The sequence below is a fragment of the Strix uralensis genome, chromosome 1 (genome assembly GCF_047716275.1).
Source record: "Strix uralensis isolate ZFMK-TIS-50842 chromosome 1, bStrUra1, whole genome shotgun sequence".
NCBI classification, from domain to species: Eukaryota; Metazoa; Chordata; class Aves; order Strigiformes; family Strigidae; genus Strix; species Strix uralensis.
Genome location: NC_133972.1, coordinates 66,767,497 through 66,785,159, shown reverse-complemented (window position 1 = coordinate 66,785,159; position 17,663 = coordinate 66,767,497). Strand labels below are relative to the sequence as shown.

At 40.2% G+C, this 17,663-nt stretch overlaps 1 protein-coding gene across 5 annotated transcripts in view; it reads left to right on the top strand.

The window, feature by feature from the left end:
• The window catches only part of CRHR2 (corticotropin releasing hormone receptor 2), a 159,957-nt gene that overhangs the window by 129,649 nt on the left and 12,645 nt on the right, over positions 1-17,663 (top strand). For all 5 annotated transcript variants that reach the window (XM_074892621.1, XM_074892655.1, XM_074892637.1 and 2 more), the window contains 3 exons: positions 9,564-9,649; positions 12,810-12,945; positions 15,800-15,841. In XM_074892621.1, the coding sequence (XP_074748722.1) occupies positions 9,564-9,649; positions 12,810-12,945; positions 15,800-15,841 (264 nt within the window). The remainder of the gene's footprint in view (positions 1-9,563; positions 9,650-12,809; positions 12,946-15,799; positions 15,842-17,663) is intronic.

Here is a 17,663-nt window from a genome sequence, read left to right as displayed (position 1 = left end):
AAAATTTGAATTCCTTTCACAAACCTGAGTAGACAATCTGCTGGATCCCCCTTTTCCCCAATATGACTCTTTGAGAGGACTTCACAAACCTTGTAATTCTTCCCCTTTACACCTTATTTCTACAAATGCTCTTTACAGTGTTTGCAAAGAATTTGTCCAACTCCAGCTCAGTTTCAGATTATGGAATATAGTGATATCTTATATGTAGCAATCACTGGCTGATGCTCTGGAAGACCATATCATGGAGAAAGTTTCAGTAAATATCTGAGTTTGTTTAGTTTTTCAAAACCAAGACTGTGGAAAGATATGATGTTTTTTGTAAGTACATCACAGGGAAGAGTGGAGGTACTTAAGCTTATTAGTATTACTGACAAAAAGGAAATTGTCATATATATTTAAGCTAAATTAATACTGTCAAATATATTTAAGATAAATTAAGAAGACCTCTAGCATTCATAGAAGTAGGCTTCATTACATATCTTCCAATAGAAGTAAAGGAATAGTAACAGTTTATTTAATATTGCCCACTTGTGCAAAGGATGTTTCAATACAACTGTTTACAATAGCTATAGGACTTGACTCAATAATTCTTCCTATCCCATGGCTTAGTTTATCAGTGTAATGTTACAGTGTTCACACATTTTTTTCTTCTTGAAATGTGCTGCGCTCTGCTTTGTCATGATTATCCTAACACCACATAGGCATTTACACTTCTGAAGAGCAGAGTTGTCTTTCCGCCATCCTGTTACATACATCTTTTTCCAAAATGTATTTAAAATTACTGCAGGTAGGGGAAATAGGTTTCTTAAGCAATTTAACCAATCTGTATGAAATCCATTCCTTTCTGATATCATCCAATAGATAAAATTTGTAGTTCATCTTGATCTTCACTTCCTTTTGCTTGACTGTAATGTCCCACTCAAAATGTTGCAGTTCACATTGCTAAAGTTCCTTTCTTCTGATCCTCTAAAGAAGTCATAAAGATTTGTTCGCTTGCCATTTTATATATAGAAGCATTGCACCTATGTATGTATCTGTATTCATTTCATTTTTGTTCTTTCTGAAAAGCACTCCCCAGTTCTGTGCTAGCATATTCCTTGCTGGTATAATTGCTTCTTTGGATATTTCTTAGTTTCTGCTGACTCTCTTCACACTTATGCTTCTGCTTCTGCATTGTTCTCTTTAGAGATAGACGTCTTTTTTATTATTATTGATATATCTTTTTAATTTTCCCTTCTTCCTCTCTGCCTGGCTTATGCTTTTTCTCAACCACTGGATTGCTGATTAATTTATTTTTCCTGTTGATTTTTTAAAATTTCTCTCTACAGATTCCCAGTTCTCCCACTGCTACCAAGGCTGTAGTTCATGACCTGTAAACTATTGGCATCCCTGAGATTTTCTTACAAGACATTTATCATAATTTTCACTGGTCTGCAAGCATACTGTCATAGCTACACATAGGATAAAGATAATATGCTAGTTTGATAACAGTCCATCCAGAATTTATCTCCAATTCTGCCGTCATTGCTATTACTGTCTTCCTGTTTTTCACATTTTGTAGCTGTGGAGTCAGTAGTTTCAAACAAGGTGTCCAATACCACGTACGCTCCTACAGTGTCTCTTTCTTTCTATAATTTCTAATTCTGTTTGTGAGATGTTCCACAGCCAATGAGAAACTCATATGACCAGCAGCAGTTGCCCAGAAAACTTTCTCCAAAATTCATCCTGCCAAGTGTTATGCAGAATACTTTCCAGATAGGAAATCACATTTCATCAGTGAGTTGCTGGATGGTTCCTCTTTGGAAGACAACTCTTTCTTGAGTCTCTTGTGGTTCTTACTGTCAACACATTGCAACTTGAACCTGCCCAGCCTGGGGAACTGCCAGATGGACTATTCACAGCGGGGTGCCCATGTTTTAAGCTGTCATGTCATCTTGGTCATTTTCAGTGTGCTGGTGTGATGAGTTAGTTGTCAAGGGGCTATCACTCCCTCCAGGCAAGAACTCTCTGTGTGCCACTGTTACTTTTGCAAGGGTATGTGTTTACTGATGTTGAAACATTCAGTATGTTCCTGGCTTGTCAGGTGAAATAGTTGGAGAGAAGCCCTGTTGAGTCATGTGTGACCAGACAACCCATGGTAGTTAACTTGACTGAGGAGTGACCTGCAGTGTGTTTCTTTAACAAAGCTTTTTGAATACAAGATGTTTCAGGAGAAGCAGAAGGACCAACACAGTAGTAAGACCATCACAGATTGGAGAAGAGGCCATGGACATGCTCTTGCATGACGTAGGGCTCTAGTGAGGAAATGGTATGATCCCAACTAGGACTGGAGTTGTGTTTGGACTTGGGTTTAGGTGACAGTGTGGGCAAAGGCAAGGGTCTGTGTGCTGATGTGTAACACAGACATTAGGTAAGGAAGGTGTCTGTTCATGTATCACTCTTTCCCTTCCCCACCAAAACACAACTCCATCCTGAACAATCTTCAGGATGTGTATAGCCCTGCTCTGCTTGCCTGAAGAGTTGGTCTTCCACTGCTGCTCTAGGGAGTCTCTTACACAGTCTCCCTGATCATGACCATCCACCACATTACGCCTCACTCTTCTTAATCACGTCTCATTATTCCTGATTAGATAACATTTTCCAGCACTTTGCTCTGTGCCAAAAGGAGTCATTGTGGTGCCTATGACCTTTAAATGGGAAACTTTTGTAATAAAAGGCCCTGTCTGAGAATCATGTCAGGACAGTACGATAGAACAATTAAAATGAGGCATTAATAAACTGGCAGACTATTCATTTGAGATCAGGACGACAGTATATAATGCTCCAGCTAAAATGACTGCTCTGATGCCAATTTGGGTTACTTAATCCTGGTGTGGATTTTACCACATTGCAAAAAAATGCAAAGTCTAAATAGAATAACATTTACATTTCCTGGGAGGGAAGAGGAGCAAACATTCTAGGAAGCACAGAAGTACAGGCTTTCTGTGAAGCATAAAGAAGCCCAGCAGAAATGAGCAAAATAAATGCTAGTTGCCCATTAAACTCTCAGAAGAGAAGAACAGTTTAATGACTTCCCACAATGACTCCTGAGCTTAAGGAAAACTGCAAAGAAGCCTTCACAGTCAGCGTTCCATCTTTTGTGCATCTTGGAATATTTTGGCTATTTCGTCTCACTAAAGAAGATAAATTTCCTCTCAAATGGAGTTTGGTTTTTATGACAGAAAATTTTTATGACCAAAATCTTTCACTGAAAAGTTTCTTTTGGTTCAAAAGAACTTCTGGGTTTGTATGTTCAGATTTTAATTGATCAGTGCCAGAACAGATGGTACAAATGCTTTTTGGATCACTGGCATAAAACCATTTTGGGGCTCTGAATTTTCATCTCAATTTAGAAATGGAAATACTAAACTTCCAAAGCCCTGGCAAGATACGCAAACTACTTCTTTCCCATATGTAGTTGGAGAGGGTCTTATTCCAGCAATAAGGATATTCTTAGCACATCATAAATAAAAGTAAGAGAATAAGAAATAAGCTGTTTTATTCTGTTTTCAAGACCTTACCTCTGGATTCATTTTACCTATCAATAAATATCAAGGGAAAAATTCTTAGTTCTATTTTCCATTGTGAATCAGAACACATGTATAAACAGAAATGAATAAAAATATCAACTGAGATTAAAGATAAATAAGAAGGATGCACTGCCTGTCATCATTACTTCTCTTAAACATCCATTCATCTGTCTCCATTTATGGAACTGATGTGTGGGTTTTGTTAAGAGCTGTCCAGTTCTGAGAGAAATTAATTTGTTGACATAGAGCTCCAATAATAACAAGAAAGTCCTTGACAAATAATTGTGTACTTTGCTAGATACAGTACAGAGGCTCTTTTCTATGAAAACTCACTTTGAAGTAGTAAGATCTTTCTTCCTTTGAAACACTATTATATGTATATAAGGAATAAACACCAGAGGCTTCATCTTCTTTGCTTGTAAATCAGAATCAATCTGGTAGTCACTAGAACTGTATGGATTCTCTCCAGCTAAGAAAATAGCTCCATTTTCATTTCAAATACTTCAGCTTTTGCAGGCTGTGGGCAGCAGTCTGTTCCTTATTTGATTCCCAGATTGTGTCTTCTGTCCTGAACGAACTCAAGCTATCATCCCTGTGAGCTGTGGTATCAGGCCTAGTGTGGACAAATGCACAAAAAAAATCCATCCAATTATGTCATGAAGACTAATCTTCAGATTAGACCTCTTTGAGTGCTACTGAAAGGTCCTACTGAGCCAAATGTCTTTCTGAAATAAATGAGTGTTCTTTTAAAAGAAATCATTAAAACTGAACACACCACGAAATATGTTTCTAGAAGGCAAACCCAGAAACAAGTATTTTGATGTTACTACATTTGTAACTTTTGCCTTGGAATTTTTTGCTTGCTAAGCTCTGCTGAGAGGTTATCCTATTCAAGTCTTAAAGATCTCCCAGAGAAACTTTAATAGAGACTACAGGGAACCCTTGATGCTGGTGTCTTAGAACATTTTTTCAGCTTGCATATAATATGATGTCACAGATCCTCAGTAGATACAGCCACATTTGTTCAATTGAAGCTCAGGTGGGATATCCCCAGATAATCTGAAGATCACTGGATGGTTCGTGTGGGCAGCTGGTTCAAGTCCAAGTACTATTTATCCAAAACCACTCATTTAAAATATGTCAAATGAACCACTGTTGAAAAGTGCCTGTTTCTCTCCACTGAATATAAATAGAGCCTGGGATAACCAGATGCCTAGAAGTAGCCTGAAATGAAATTATGCCAGTCTCACTCAGTCTCTTATGCTTTTACTCTTCTTATCCTCACTGTGTGAATCACTTTACAGGCAGGGCCAAGTCACTTCACTTTTCTCTCTCGAGTAGCTAATCTAGAATGAGGAAGAACTAATTATTCTTTTTACTGAAGAAGCCTACAGGATGAAGCCAGAAACAGGAGCTTTGTGTGTAACAAGCCAAAGACTACACTCGTGTGCTGTCCTGGTGCAGTGACAGCTGTGGAAAGTAGCCCTGTGAGAAAGTGGAAAACCAAGCTTTGAAAGAGCTGCATACATTATTCATAGATTCTAAAGCCAGAAGGAGATGTGAATTATTTTTCTAACCTTACTTTATGCTGAAAAAAGGCCACAGGATTCTCCTGACTTGATGATCCTCTCTGCATCCCAGCCATCATCTCATGGGCTGATATATGTGGCTCATTTTTCCAGTACCTTCCAGCAAGTCCAGGATGCTCTACTTCCCCTGTCCCATTTATCAGTCTTTGTTAACAAGGAAAAAAAAAAAAAAAAAAAAGACTGGTTTGCAGGGAAAGAGTGACCAGATTTTTATGTTACTGTTTTTCCACCCTCTTTCTCTTGGAGTGGGTTTCCTCTTTGCTTTTCAGGCAAATTTATTTTCTTTTCAATTTTTCCTCCCTCATGAATTGCTGAAGTGTAGTGCTCACTGACACTGGGTGTTGTGAAGACAAAACCAAGAGGAAATTGAATTAATGGATTAGACCCATTCAGGGAGGAAAAGATCACTGAGGCACAGAGATGAGTCTCTAATGACTGTCTCAGAAAGTCCTCAAGAGTTGCCTGTTGCTGAAAGCTAGGACTCTGTACTTGGGCAGTGTCACTGAATATTTCTCCTCACACTCTTTCTTTACACATCAGGGTATGCATGGTGATCAGATGACTAGGTGTCGGGTCTGACATTTGTCCTTAGGTAACTACCAGCGCTTTGACAGGCATTTTAAATTCATTTATTAAATGTTAGAAAAGTGTAATTGTGTGAGTAAATGTCAGGTCTGGAGTTCGGACCAGTTTAAACTTGAGACCCTCCCTAAGAATCCAGAGGAGTTTGGATCCAGGTTTGCTATTTACAGAGCAGCCATTTATGAGGATCAGAGCAGGAAATAAAATTCCCAGATCTGAGTTTGTTTCCGCAGTTAGGTAAGGTGGAATTTGGGATCAGTGTTTCTGGAGTCTTGGGTGAGCAGTGGGACAGATTTTCTGTAAATGACAGTTACTACTGTAACACCAAAGTGCCAAATGGGTTAAGGCAGCCAACCATTAGCCAAAGAAGTCATCTTTTGTTCCTTCCTTCATGCTTTTCCAAAAATCGGTGTGACTTTGTATTCACAGCTGTTCCATTGGGAAATGTTAAGACTATCAAGATAGGATTTATGTAATCTAACTCAGAGGAGAGATCTTTTTGCCTAAACATAGGTGCATAGTACCTTTTCAGATGCTCTATCAGCTCCACATGGGTCTGGCAGAGACAATACAGATACACTAGAAAGCCCATGCAGTTCTGAAGTAGTAGTTTGAGGTCAGGCAGGATACACCATGGCACCAAAAATGGCTCTCAGTGACTGTGTTTAGGCAACTAAATGCAACCCTGTAATACAGCCCTATAATATAAGCCCTCCCAACAAGTCTGTCTATGAAAGTCACATAAAGAAGAACTTCAAAGTGGGGAGAGTCATCTCGTGCTGAAGTAAATATCTCAAATAGTCAGGAGGAACTATAGTGTAAAAATAGCTGGTTTTCTCCATTGGTTATTAAAGGAGCTGGTGGTAACTAGCTCAGGCATAGAAATCTAACTTAGGGCTGTCTACAAGACTACTCAGCTTAATTGCAGGCATGAGACCTAAATCATCTTCTTCAGCATTTGAAAAATTGCACAGCAAAGGAGAACTTTGGGAGAAAGATAGAAGGAAAACAGTATAACAATGTTTGCATGACCATCCCCCTTGTCAACAAGTACATGACTACAAATATTAATGGAAGAGGCGGGGTGACAATCACTCTGAAATGCAGACTTTAGATTACTGAGTACATCCTCAGGTGGATTTTAGTGTCTGTCTTCAGACCCACAGGCTTGAATACTGCCCAAGTGACTAAGGATATACAGCATATTCAGTGCAAGAGCTAGGAAGAGGACTCAGGGTGAGTGGCCAATGCGTCTGTTCTGGCCTCAGTGTTCCTCTCTCCTAGACAATGTTAAACAAATAATGTGCCTAGCAGGCTCTCATCTGACATCTGAGCAGCTTGTTAAAAGTAAGCACCAATGTGTCTGCTTTCCTGTTGCTGCTGTAGACAGTTGTGGTCTCTTAGCAGCCCTGTGTCATGTGTACCAGTGACACCAGGTCTTAGCTGTGCAAGAGAACCTCAAATGCTACTGTCATCTGTGCTTGGGTAGCTGAATTGTCTCCCTGAATATGGCCTCCATTGGGATGCTCAGCTTTTGGTGGTACCCAGCACACTCTCAGCTGAGACAGTCAGTATTACTGCTGCCAGCCAGATAAGCAAGCCATGTCACCAGGGATCAGTGCAAACATACATGAAAATCTAGGTGAGAAGTATTAATACATCCTTTTTGTATGTCATCATTATTTTCTTTCTGCAACACTTGGATAGGGGGAACTTAGGACAAAGAATGGGAGAATGAAAAATTTATTTATATAGAATAAGAGTATTTCTAGTGAAGTAACTCCCAAACTTTTCAGCTAGCAATTCTCCTTCTGGACTGATGAATCACACTTCTGCAATTTAATTTCAGAGAAGATCAAAATCCCTAATTTTTCTGATGCAGCCTATGGCAATTTGAATTTCCAGTTCCCTGCTGTCACATCAAAGTAGGACTCAGGAAACTTGAAATGCTTTCTCCGGTCCAGTTCATCATGTTAATCCCATGTGACTAGTCCTACTTATATCTAGAACTTGCCCTTGCCTAAGAGTCTCTAATTCCATCTGGCACCTTCCATTATGATTGTGAAAGTGTCAAGTTTTGGATGGGTGCCTTTTTTGCATTCTCGATAGAAGTAACCCAAACCTGTCTCTGAGCTGACAAAGAATCTGAAGATTTGGTAGCAGAATTTCAGAGGCAGAAGTTTTCTTTCTGTGGATGAAGGACACCCCCATCCAACTCCCCCTCAACAGAGACTGTCTGAACATTTCTCCTTCTGTTATTCAGGAATGGTGCAGTCACCAGTGTGAGGAGTTTAAGATTCACATCAAACCAGTGATATGAAGCTGGTTTTGTCTCTGATAAATAGCGAACAAGTTGACTTCAAGCTCTTAAATATGAAAAAGACCATTCTAGCAAGAACAAATATACAAAATGCACTGTTTTATTTATTTCGTATACTCCCTAAGGCCCTGCTCTGCTAAGAAAATAATTTCAGAAAATGTCATATTAACTTCTAGAGCAACATTTTTGTATCTCACATAATAAGTGTTTAATGTACATGATTCCCAAAGCCAGTGTCTCAGTGTCTATTCAGGTGCTTATTGCACCATTTCTTATAAACAGTGTTACAGTAGCTGCAGGGAATGATATGATGGATGCCAAGATACTGTAATCATTGAAATATACCACATTGCACAGAAAAAAAGAAACATATTTTGAGAACACCTTTAAATTGGCAGCTCTGCTACAGCATTCATAAATAGTTGGAAGTCAATCACAGAACTGCTCCATTCATAGACTGCAAAATGGCAGGAGCCCTGGGACTCTGGAAATGTGTGTGAGATAAATATCTTCTCACAAGTTTAGGTTGTGACCTCAGCAATCCTGAGATAGTTCTGTAGTTCTGACATAGTCAACAAGTTTGAGACAGATCAGTATGTTGTAAGCTACCCTACTTTATGTGTTGAAAGCAACCCAAAACTTGCTTCTAGGTGTCACATCCTTCTGCTGATCACAATCTACAAATCAGAATCTTCTTTTCAGGGCTTTTTTTTCTTTCCTGTTTACACTGAGAGGAAACTTATGTAAGAAATTCACTTAGCAGATGATACAACAACAGCAATTAGAACAAATCTCAATTCTCAGTGGTGAGATTGCAACTGAAATAATAATTACCTGGCTCAGCAGAATAAAAAGGGAAGTGGTAAATCCATCACCTCACTTTTAAAGACATGCCAAAAAAAAAAGCATTTTTCAGTGTGATTCTTCTGCTCTGTTTTAAATGTCTCTTGTGGAGTGCAATGAGTAGCCTCCACTGAATACAGAGGGAGTCAGGTGTGACTAGCTCACATTCAGATCTCTGCAATGCAGCCTTGTACTTTAGGTCTGGGGAGCCCTACCTAACCCTTACAGCTTGCTGTGGAATGGGAGGATGGTTTCAAACACCTGCCATGTCAACACAGCACAGTGCTGCCCAATACTCTGTGCAGGGAGCCTTGGATGAGCTCAGCCAGAGACAAATGCAAATAGCCAAACAAATTCCACGCTTAGTTCCTTGTGGCACCCAGGAAAGAAGTAAAAGGGAGTAAAAATAAGTTCCTTGCTGGGACCATTAATTTTCCATTTTCATTGCTGTTTTGAAAATATTAACAGCTGTTGGGTATTTGCTGCATAATCTGATATTTCTAGTAAACTTCTGAGGCTGTTGCAATCAATGGTAAAACCAAGAGGCTGTTTTCAATCAGCTTTGAACTGCAAAATGTGGCTTTTAAGGTCTATCACATCCTTTAAGCCATTATTTGACTCACTGATCTTATTTTTTCCTCTCTCTTCCTTCTTTTCCAGATAAATTTTGTATTTCTATTTAACATAGTTAGGATTTTAATGACAAAGCTGAGAGCTTCAACCACTTCAGAAACAATACAGTACAGGTAAGTCAGCTGATGTTTATTGTTGTTTCTGGTGTTAACAAAGAACTGCCTTTCCTGCCCTGTCCTTGTCCCATCTTTGTCTTTACCGATATCACTGTTGATCTCTGAGGGTGTCTTTCTTGCCCCTTGAGCTCACACAGTGTTTGCTTTTGCAGGCTATCTGTAAAAACGTGCCTGCATTTTTTCTGTTCACTCCATTTTAGTGTCCAAACAATGCAAACAGCCTAGGCTTACAGGCACAGACACGTGCACTGTCGCAGCCACCAGCCTCTTTACCTCCTTCAGGCTTGCACGTGCCCCAACACACATGTGAAATTTCCCCCTTCCAATGAAATCTGAAGGATTCAATTTTAAGTGAGGATAGGAACTTTATCAATTTCTATATGTACACAAGCATATGTGTTATATATCATAACTCCTTTTACTGATGACTAGACCATTCATTCAGCTAATCTGGAGAATCAGTGAAAAGTTGCTTCTCTGTCCCAGGCTCTAGCTTTGTAGATGCAGAACAATACAATATCAAGACTTCCCGAAAAAACATGTGCGGATGCATATTAAGATCCTTGTTCATACTAATATGCTAGCAGAGCCAGAAGTAAAAGAAGAAGCAGCCTGGGCCAAAACACACATATCATATCTGTAATCACTGGCAGTATCATTACCAATGATCACTGTGTGCATACAGGAATTTACAGTAGAGTTTAATGTTCTTTTTAAAGTGAAGGGCAATTTTGCTCCTTCCCTTCAGCTGGTACCAGCATTAGTGTAACCACTCAGTGGGTTGCATCATGGAACTGATCCTCAACTAATCATTACCTTTATATGGGGTGGCTTTTCAGGTAGATCAGTTCCCTGAGGTGGCTGACCATGCAATCTCACAAGCACTAGTATGGCAGAAAGGAGAAGGCAGGAACGTTTAGCCCAGGGCAGCAGAAGGAAGGTGGCCTGGCCCCTTCCAGCAGCAGTGTAGACTTAGATCAGTTTAAACAGTCTAAAAGCAAATTCTTAAGAGTTCAGGAGATGCTGCGTGCCCTTCCTCTCTTGCTATTTGCAGTACTTTGCAAGGTGTTTGGAGCATTTATGGACAGACAGGTCCTTACACTGGGAAATAGCACAGGTTTTGTGGAGTAAGATTGGTCACAATCCTCTAAGTCATTTCTAGATAAAATCTCAGTGTATCAAGCTGAGGTGTGAATCTTGATGTCCTCAAATCAGCCTGCTCTTGACTTTGGAGGCAGTTTTGCTTCAGTAATGGGGTTTTATTGTTTTGCCTGATTCCTTCCTCTTACTTCTGTCTAGGCTTTAGGGACAAATGTCAAGTTAATGATGTGGTCTGATTTTCTTGTTCAGACACTTTTCTGCGCATTTCCTGAAATATGAAGGGGAAAAATAACCCTTTTTAATGCTCAAATGTCATGCCATAAAGCTAAAACTAGAATGAAAAAACACTATTTCAAATCTCAGTACATTTTTCTCCCAGCTGCAGTTTACAGGGAGCGTTGAGATACTAGATTCTGAGGCAATCTAAAGTAACTGCCTTTGCCCTTGAACAGACAACGGTGATCTTATCCTCACTACAAGCTCTGTGAGGGAATCTTCTTTTTCACAGCCTAAATAGAAGCCCTTATAATTCCAGGAAAGCCTGGGGCAAGCCTTGCTCCTCAAAAGCTGAGTAGTCCAAACATTTGTTAAGCAAGTATTAAATGATGTGGCAGTTACTTTGTTAAGACTGTCACTCGTCCTGACACTGACAATGTTCTTGTGCTCCTCTGCCTGCCTACCTGCCTGTCTTTATCTACCTGTTATGGCATTATACAGAGATTTATATAGACTTAGCAAAATTACAGTCGTCTGTGTTTGTACAGTATCTAGCACAGAGAGTTCTGTTCTGCAACTGACATCCCAAGACACTATTATAGCACCAATAATAAAGATTATCCCCTAATAATTCTGTTAATAATCATGTATGCTTCATTGAGCAACATCTGCTTGTTTATTATTTATAAGACAGCCCTAAACAATTGTATTGGGTGTGCAGGTGTTACAGAGAGAGAGAGAGAGCGTTTATACTTCAGACAGAATCAAAAGATGGGAGTAGAGCAGGTCTCATGGGCACAGCATTCCCACCCTGGTCAGCAGCTAAATTGTGCACTTACCACATCAACCTGAGGTGTAAGAAATCAGTCATTGGGGCCACAGAGAATCTCAAGGCTTCAGCCTAATCCAAGCCTCATTCATAGGACAGAAACGATCTGGAGGAAGAAGAGAGAGAAAGGGAGGGATATAAAAATGGTTTCCATTTGTCCCCTGGAGTTCATGGTGTGGGGACAAACAGCAGGATTCAAAGGCAAACGCTTTCCCAGAACACTTTTCTCCAAGTGGGCAGGCAGTGGTCAGAAAGTGTTAACTAGCAAACTCAACTGTGGCTTCACAACCCAAAATAGAGGCTGTCACTCTTTCCATGCTCCTCTGCTAAACTCTATCCAGCCTTTCGAACATGGGATCCCATGGGCTCCCTCTTAAATATCCTCTCCCGAGCCCTAAGAAACTTGTGTTCTTCATTGCCTGAGGACACTAGGAGCTTCCATCTTTGGTTACACAATAAGCTTGTCACGAACCTTGGGACTTTTCCTGTGCAGGCAGGCTGAAAAGTGTCTAAAACTTGGATGTCCTCCTGGGAAAAAGCTCAAATTATTTGGCCATTATGCGAATATAGGCTTCCACTACTGTCCTAACCAAATGTTCTAGCAGCATGCCTAGAGAGATGGAGGGAGGTACCCACAGGGAGTACTTGTGTTCTCTAACTCCATTCACTCATGTTAGACACTGGACAGAAGCTGACATGTGAATTTCTCTCTTAAAATGCTTCTTTCCTCCGGTGACTGTACATATGGGACAGCCCTCTGATCAGACATGCCTTACGCCATCCTTTTGTTTTCTTCTAACACTGTTTGACATGTGCAGATGCTGAACTGTCTTAAGGAGGCACCTAAGTTCCCTCTCTAGCTGATAGGTACTTCCCTCTGAACTGCTCTGAGGCTCAGCCCCTCTCTCCAGTAAAGGAGTGGTTTGTTTGGATTGGGTCAATCTACAGTGGTTCAGATAACACAGTTGTTCTTTCTTGTGTTCACTTGTGTTTTCTGTTTCCTGCCCACAGGAAGGCAGTCAAGGCAACATTAGTTCTTCTGCCTCTGCTAGGCATTACCTATATGCTTTTCTTTGTCAACCCCGGTGAAGATGACATTTCCCAGATTGTCTTCATCTATTTCAACTCCTTCCTGCAGTCTTTTCAGGTAAGAGAGTAAGTTTCCAGGTGGTATCAGCTATTGCTGAAAGGATCCTCAGTGCTTTTCAGCCATGAAACTTATGGCAATGAAGTCCATGATAGAAATATTAGTTGAAAATAGCTCAGCTTTGTTCATCCTTACGTAACAAACATATAAGCATGTCATATGGAGTGGAGATCTCCTCTCAGGTGTGCACTGGAGGGATTCATCCCCCTTAACATCAGCACTATGTTCAGTCTATAGCTACAGCTCCTCACCTGGGCTCCATTGAAAGTCAATGGAGAGAGTGATGTTTCATTCTATCCTAAACTGTCTGAGAGATGATGAATCACACTCCCAAGGTACCTCTCTCTTCACAGAGCACACAGTGAACGAAGTAAAACAAAGGGAAACAACTCCTACCTGTTGGGCTCGCTTGATTAAGACATTAGCTATATTGCCCAGCCTCTCTCCAGCAATCCTGCTATGGTGCATGCACTCAACCATCAGACCTTACCAACCGAGAATTCATGCCCTATCTCCTCCCTCCCCTGAATTTAATATGAGTTCTACCAGGATGTAAAAGGCAGTGGGATGTGGGTAATTGCCCCAGCTTTCTGGATTTGGCACAAAACCAAAAGTGACTGAAGACCTTCAATGGTGTTTAGCCACACATTTCTACTTAGGTGTGTCTGCTTAAAGACATTCTTGAACTAGGGTGAAACTGTGTTTTACCTATGAATCGTGCAGGAACAAGTGTTACCGAAAATCCGGAATAAAGAACTTATCAACACCAATTTGATGCAGATAAGCAGACACTTCTTTATTGACGGCCGGGTGCGCAGGGGAGTATTCTCACCAACAACGCGCGCCAAGCACTAAAATCACTCATCTTATATAGAACTTTTCATATACAATTCCCAAGGACACAGTTTCATACACAAACACAATTCCCAAGGACACAGTTTCATACACAAACACAGTTTCCTTGGCAAGTACTTGTAAGCTGTTACGGTTGTTTCCCCAAGTTTCTATTAATCCTAAACTTTGATAACTACTTGTATTCTTCTGGTCCTATCTATATATTTTAAATCAACTTACAGATCAGTTTGTATTTGGTTACCTAGGTTCCAAACGTTTCTACTAAATGATTATGACCAATCTCTTCGGCCTTGGTATGGGACTGTATAGGTAACTCTAAAGCAGCAATCGGTTGCCAACACAAACCACAACAAACAAAAATTTTTACTAAATATTTCTTATGATTTTATATTTCTATTAAATCAAACACAATTTCTTCTACTTATTGGTAAATCGATAACACAAGCACCCTGATACCCAGGATATCAATACAAATATACAGCACACATGCTGTCAAGCCAAATCTAGAGGTATGGATTACAAAAGTTTTGAGCTTTGGATTACTGTTTTTACTGATTGCATGTTTAGCTTTGAAACACAGAGCATCCCACCAGAAATTGCAACTGAATATCCAAAGTGAAAAATGTCCCTTTTAATCTGTGAGCAAAGGAAGTTTTCGCTTTACCAGTAAACCAATCCACATGTTTCATTCCCTAAAATTGTATTTTTTACTTGCTGATGCTCAGTGTCTCAAAAATGCTACACTACTTATTTTATTGTTAGTATTATGAAGATATATGTAAGAAAGCACAGAGAATTTCTCCTTTATGGTGACGATTATTGCAGTCCATCACTGAAAGCAAAATGGGTAGGATTCCACTCACAGGTTTAGAGACGAAAGTGTCATCATGTTGTCATCTGAGCTTCCATTATAGTCGTTCCAATCTTTGCAGTCATTACAGAGGTCTAGTCACTGCTGTCAATAGATTCCACAGAGCAGTTCAGCTCAGATGAATGTTACCAACCTGACAATACATCTGCCCACACAAGACCATCTGTCCTGGTTTCAGCTGGGATAGAGTTAATTTTCTTCCTAGTAGCTGGCACAGTGCTGTTTTTTGGATTAATTGTGAGAATAATGTTGATAACACACTGATGTTTTAGTTGTTGCTACGTAGTGCTTATCCTAAATTAAGGATTTTTCAGTTTCCCGGTGAGCAGGTGCACAAGAGGCTGGGAGGGAGCATGACCAGGACAGCTGACCCAAACTAGCCAAAGGGATATTCCATACCATAGAATGTCAGGCCCAGTGTATAGACTGGGGGGAGTTGGCTGGGAGGGGTGGAGCACTGCTCAGACATCAGTCACTGGGTGGTGAGCAATTGCATTGTGCCTCACTTGTCTTTTCTTGGGTTTTATTTCTCTCTTTATTATATTCCTTTTCATTGCTAATATTAATGATATATTAGTATATACAAGTACTAGTACTCATGTTATTATTGTATTGTATTCTATTTTAGTTATTAGACTGTTCTTAACTCACAGGTTTCACTTTTTTTTCAATGCTCCTGCCCATCCCATTGGGAGAGGAAAGGAGTGAGCATGTGGCTGTGTGGTGCTTAATTGCTGTCTGGGTTTAAGCCACAACACTGTCTAAGGCCATTTGACACCCCCCTGTAAGTGTCTGAGACATCCACAGAGATGGCAGGCATGACAGAGCACCTGTGAGGGGTCTGGGGAGGTAGCTGGAAGCTGTAGATATGCTTTAGCACAGCTGAAGTAGAAAGGGGGAAAATCAGTGGAAGGGCTGTCTGGACTCTGGCTCTCGTGTCTCACCTGTGAGCTGCAAGACACTTAGTATTTTCTCATGAAGTTGTAGGGTAAAGATTTCATCTGTGTAGAAGTGAATGATCTCAACAAGACTATGTTTTTGCTCAGGATGATCCCAGGATAAAGCTCAGCCCTCTGTTCTATGTGTTAAAATACTTACCTTATAACTAACTGCTTTCTATTTTTCCAGGGTTTCTTTGTGTCAGTATTTTACTGCTTCTTGAATGGTGAGGTAAGTAATGTCCCCTGCTGTCAGTGTAATTAATTCTCAGGAGGTAGAACTTACTTGAATGCCTGATTGTAAAGATATGAGATGTTTTTACATGGGGTCATAGTCCCATCATTCTGTTGCTCTTGCAGAAGTTTCTGTTAATGTGCATCTGAATTTCTGAGCCCTCTTTGGAGGTGTCCTTTGTTCACAAAGCTTTATCAAATTCACGTTATTACCTGGGAGGTCAGGCCAGAGGAAAAAACGTCCTCTCAGGTTATAAAATTTTTGTCCTTCATTTTAAGACTTCTTTGAAGTTTGTCATTAATTACAAATATGATTTCTGGGCATACATGAGCATTACTTCTGAGCTGGGGTCTTGTTAACGATTTGCTGCAGGTGACCCATTTTTATAATGTGATTACCATGCTGAGTTGAGTGAGTTAGTTTTACTGTGTGGATATCTATCTCTGAGTGATCAGTGCCTGTTGCATTTAGAAAAGAGGGTTGGGTCAGGGTCAGTGGTGTCCCTCAGAGTTAGTTTTAGGTACTGCTATTCAAGCAAGAAATGTTTCACTAATATCCCTCAGTTTGACTTACAGCCCAAAGTGTGAGAAATTTGTGTCTTTTCCCCTACTTACATTGCCAGTGTCTCATTTACCTGCATTTAAGTGTGTCATCTTTGTCCAGTTAAAATTTGTGTCTCTGCAGAATTTAATTCTGTCTTAATTATTCCTGCTGTATTGGTATGTATTTTGTTTGTGCTGCTTCTTAATTTCATTCTAGGCTACGAGAAAGAATGGGCATGTCTTCTCACCCAGCTGCTCTGCAACATTTTCTATACTTTACCCAATAAAGCACCTGTTTGGTTTTGGGTTTTTTTTACTTTTCTTCATTTCCCCTCTTTCTCATTAATTCCGAGGTGATGTTAACAAGAAGCACTACTGCTTTCTCAGGTTAAGCACACGCCACTTTTATATACTGGCAGCAGAGAGTTCTCAGTTCACTTTCCAACTTTCTTTCAATGAATTCTGACCACTCCATTTGTCTCTTAATAAATAGGGAGGTGAAATCTTCCCCAAAAAGTACAGGCACCTTAACGGTGGGAGTATCACAGTGAACATCAGGGACTGGAAACCAGGCCACATAATTTCATAGTCAGTCAAGACTTTTTATCACCCTAGTGCACTTTCACTTTGTGCGCTTGGGCTAGGACCAGTTGGCTGTTCATATCAGGCTTTCATTCCTTTGGCTGTTCTGGGATTCTATCAACTGTCTTGTAGTGGGAGAAATATCCCCTTCACTACAGCAGTCTGAGGTTCTCTGTCCAAAGCCATGAGCCAACTTCCCATCTCCTGCAACTCAAATTATTTCAGATGTTATCAAGCTTGTTGAGAGACAGGATGATTCACCTCATGTACTTGTGTGCCCTGATAATAATCTACTAGCAGATCTGGAATGATTTCCATAACTGATTTTCTCAGCTGTATCACACTACTATTACAATTTAAATGGGCACTTCTGTGGGAGTCAGTTCAAGGTAACATCACTCGACTTGGATGATGTAGGTGATCTTGATTCATTTACCTAAACATAGATATCTAGCATCACTTCAGAGGCTATAGAGTATCTGAGGCATCCCCATGGGTCTACCAGATACAGTACAGGATCTACAGAAGATTCACACCTTTTGACTGGGAAATGGGAAGCCAAGTGGAATACAGTGGGGCTTCTCAGATGGCTCTCTATGTCACTTATTCAAGCCAGTTGATACAATCTTTTTCTCATCAGTTTAGCCTACAACAGACACCTCCATTTGCTCACCTGAACAACTCTAGTCTTCACT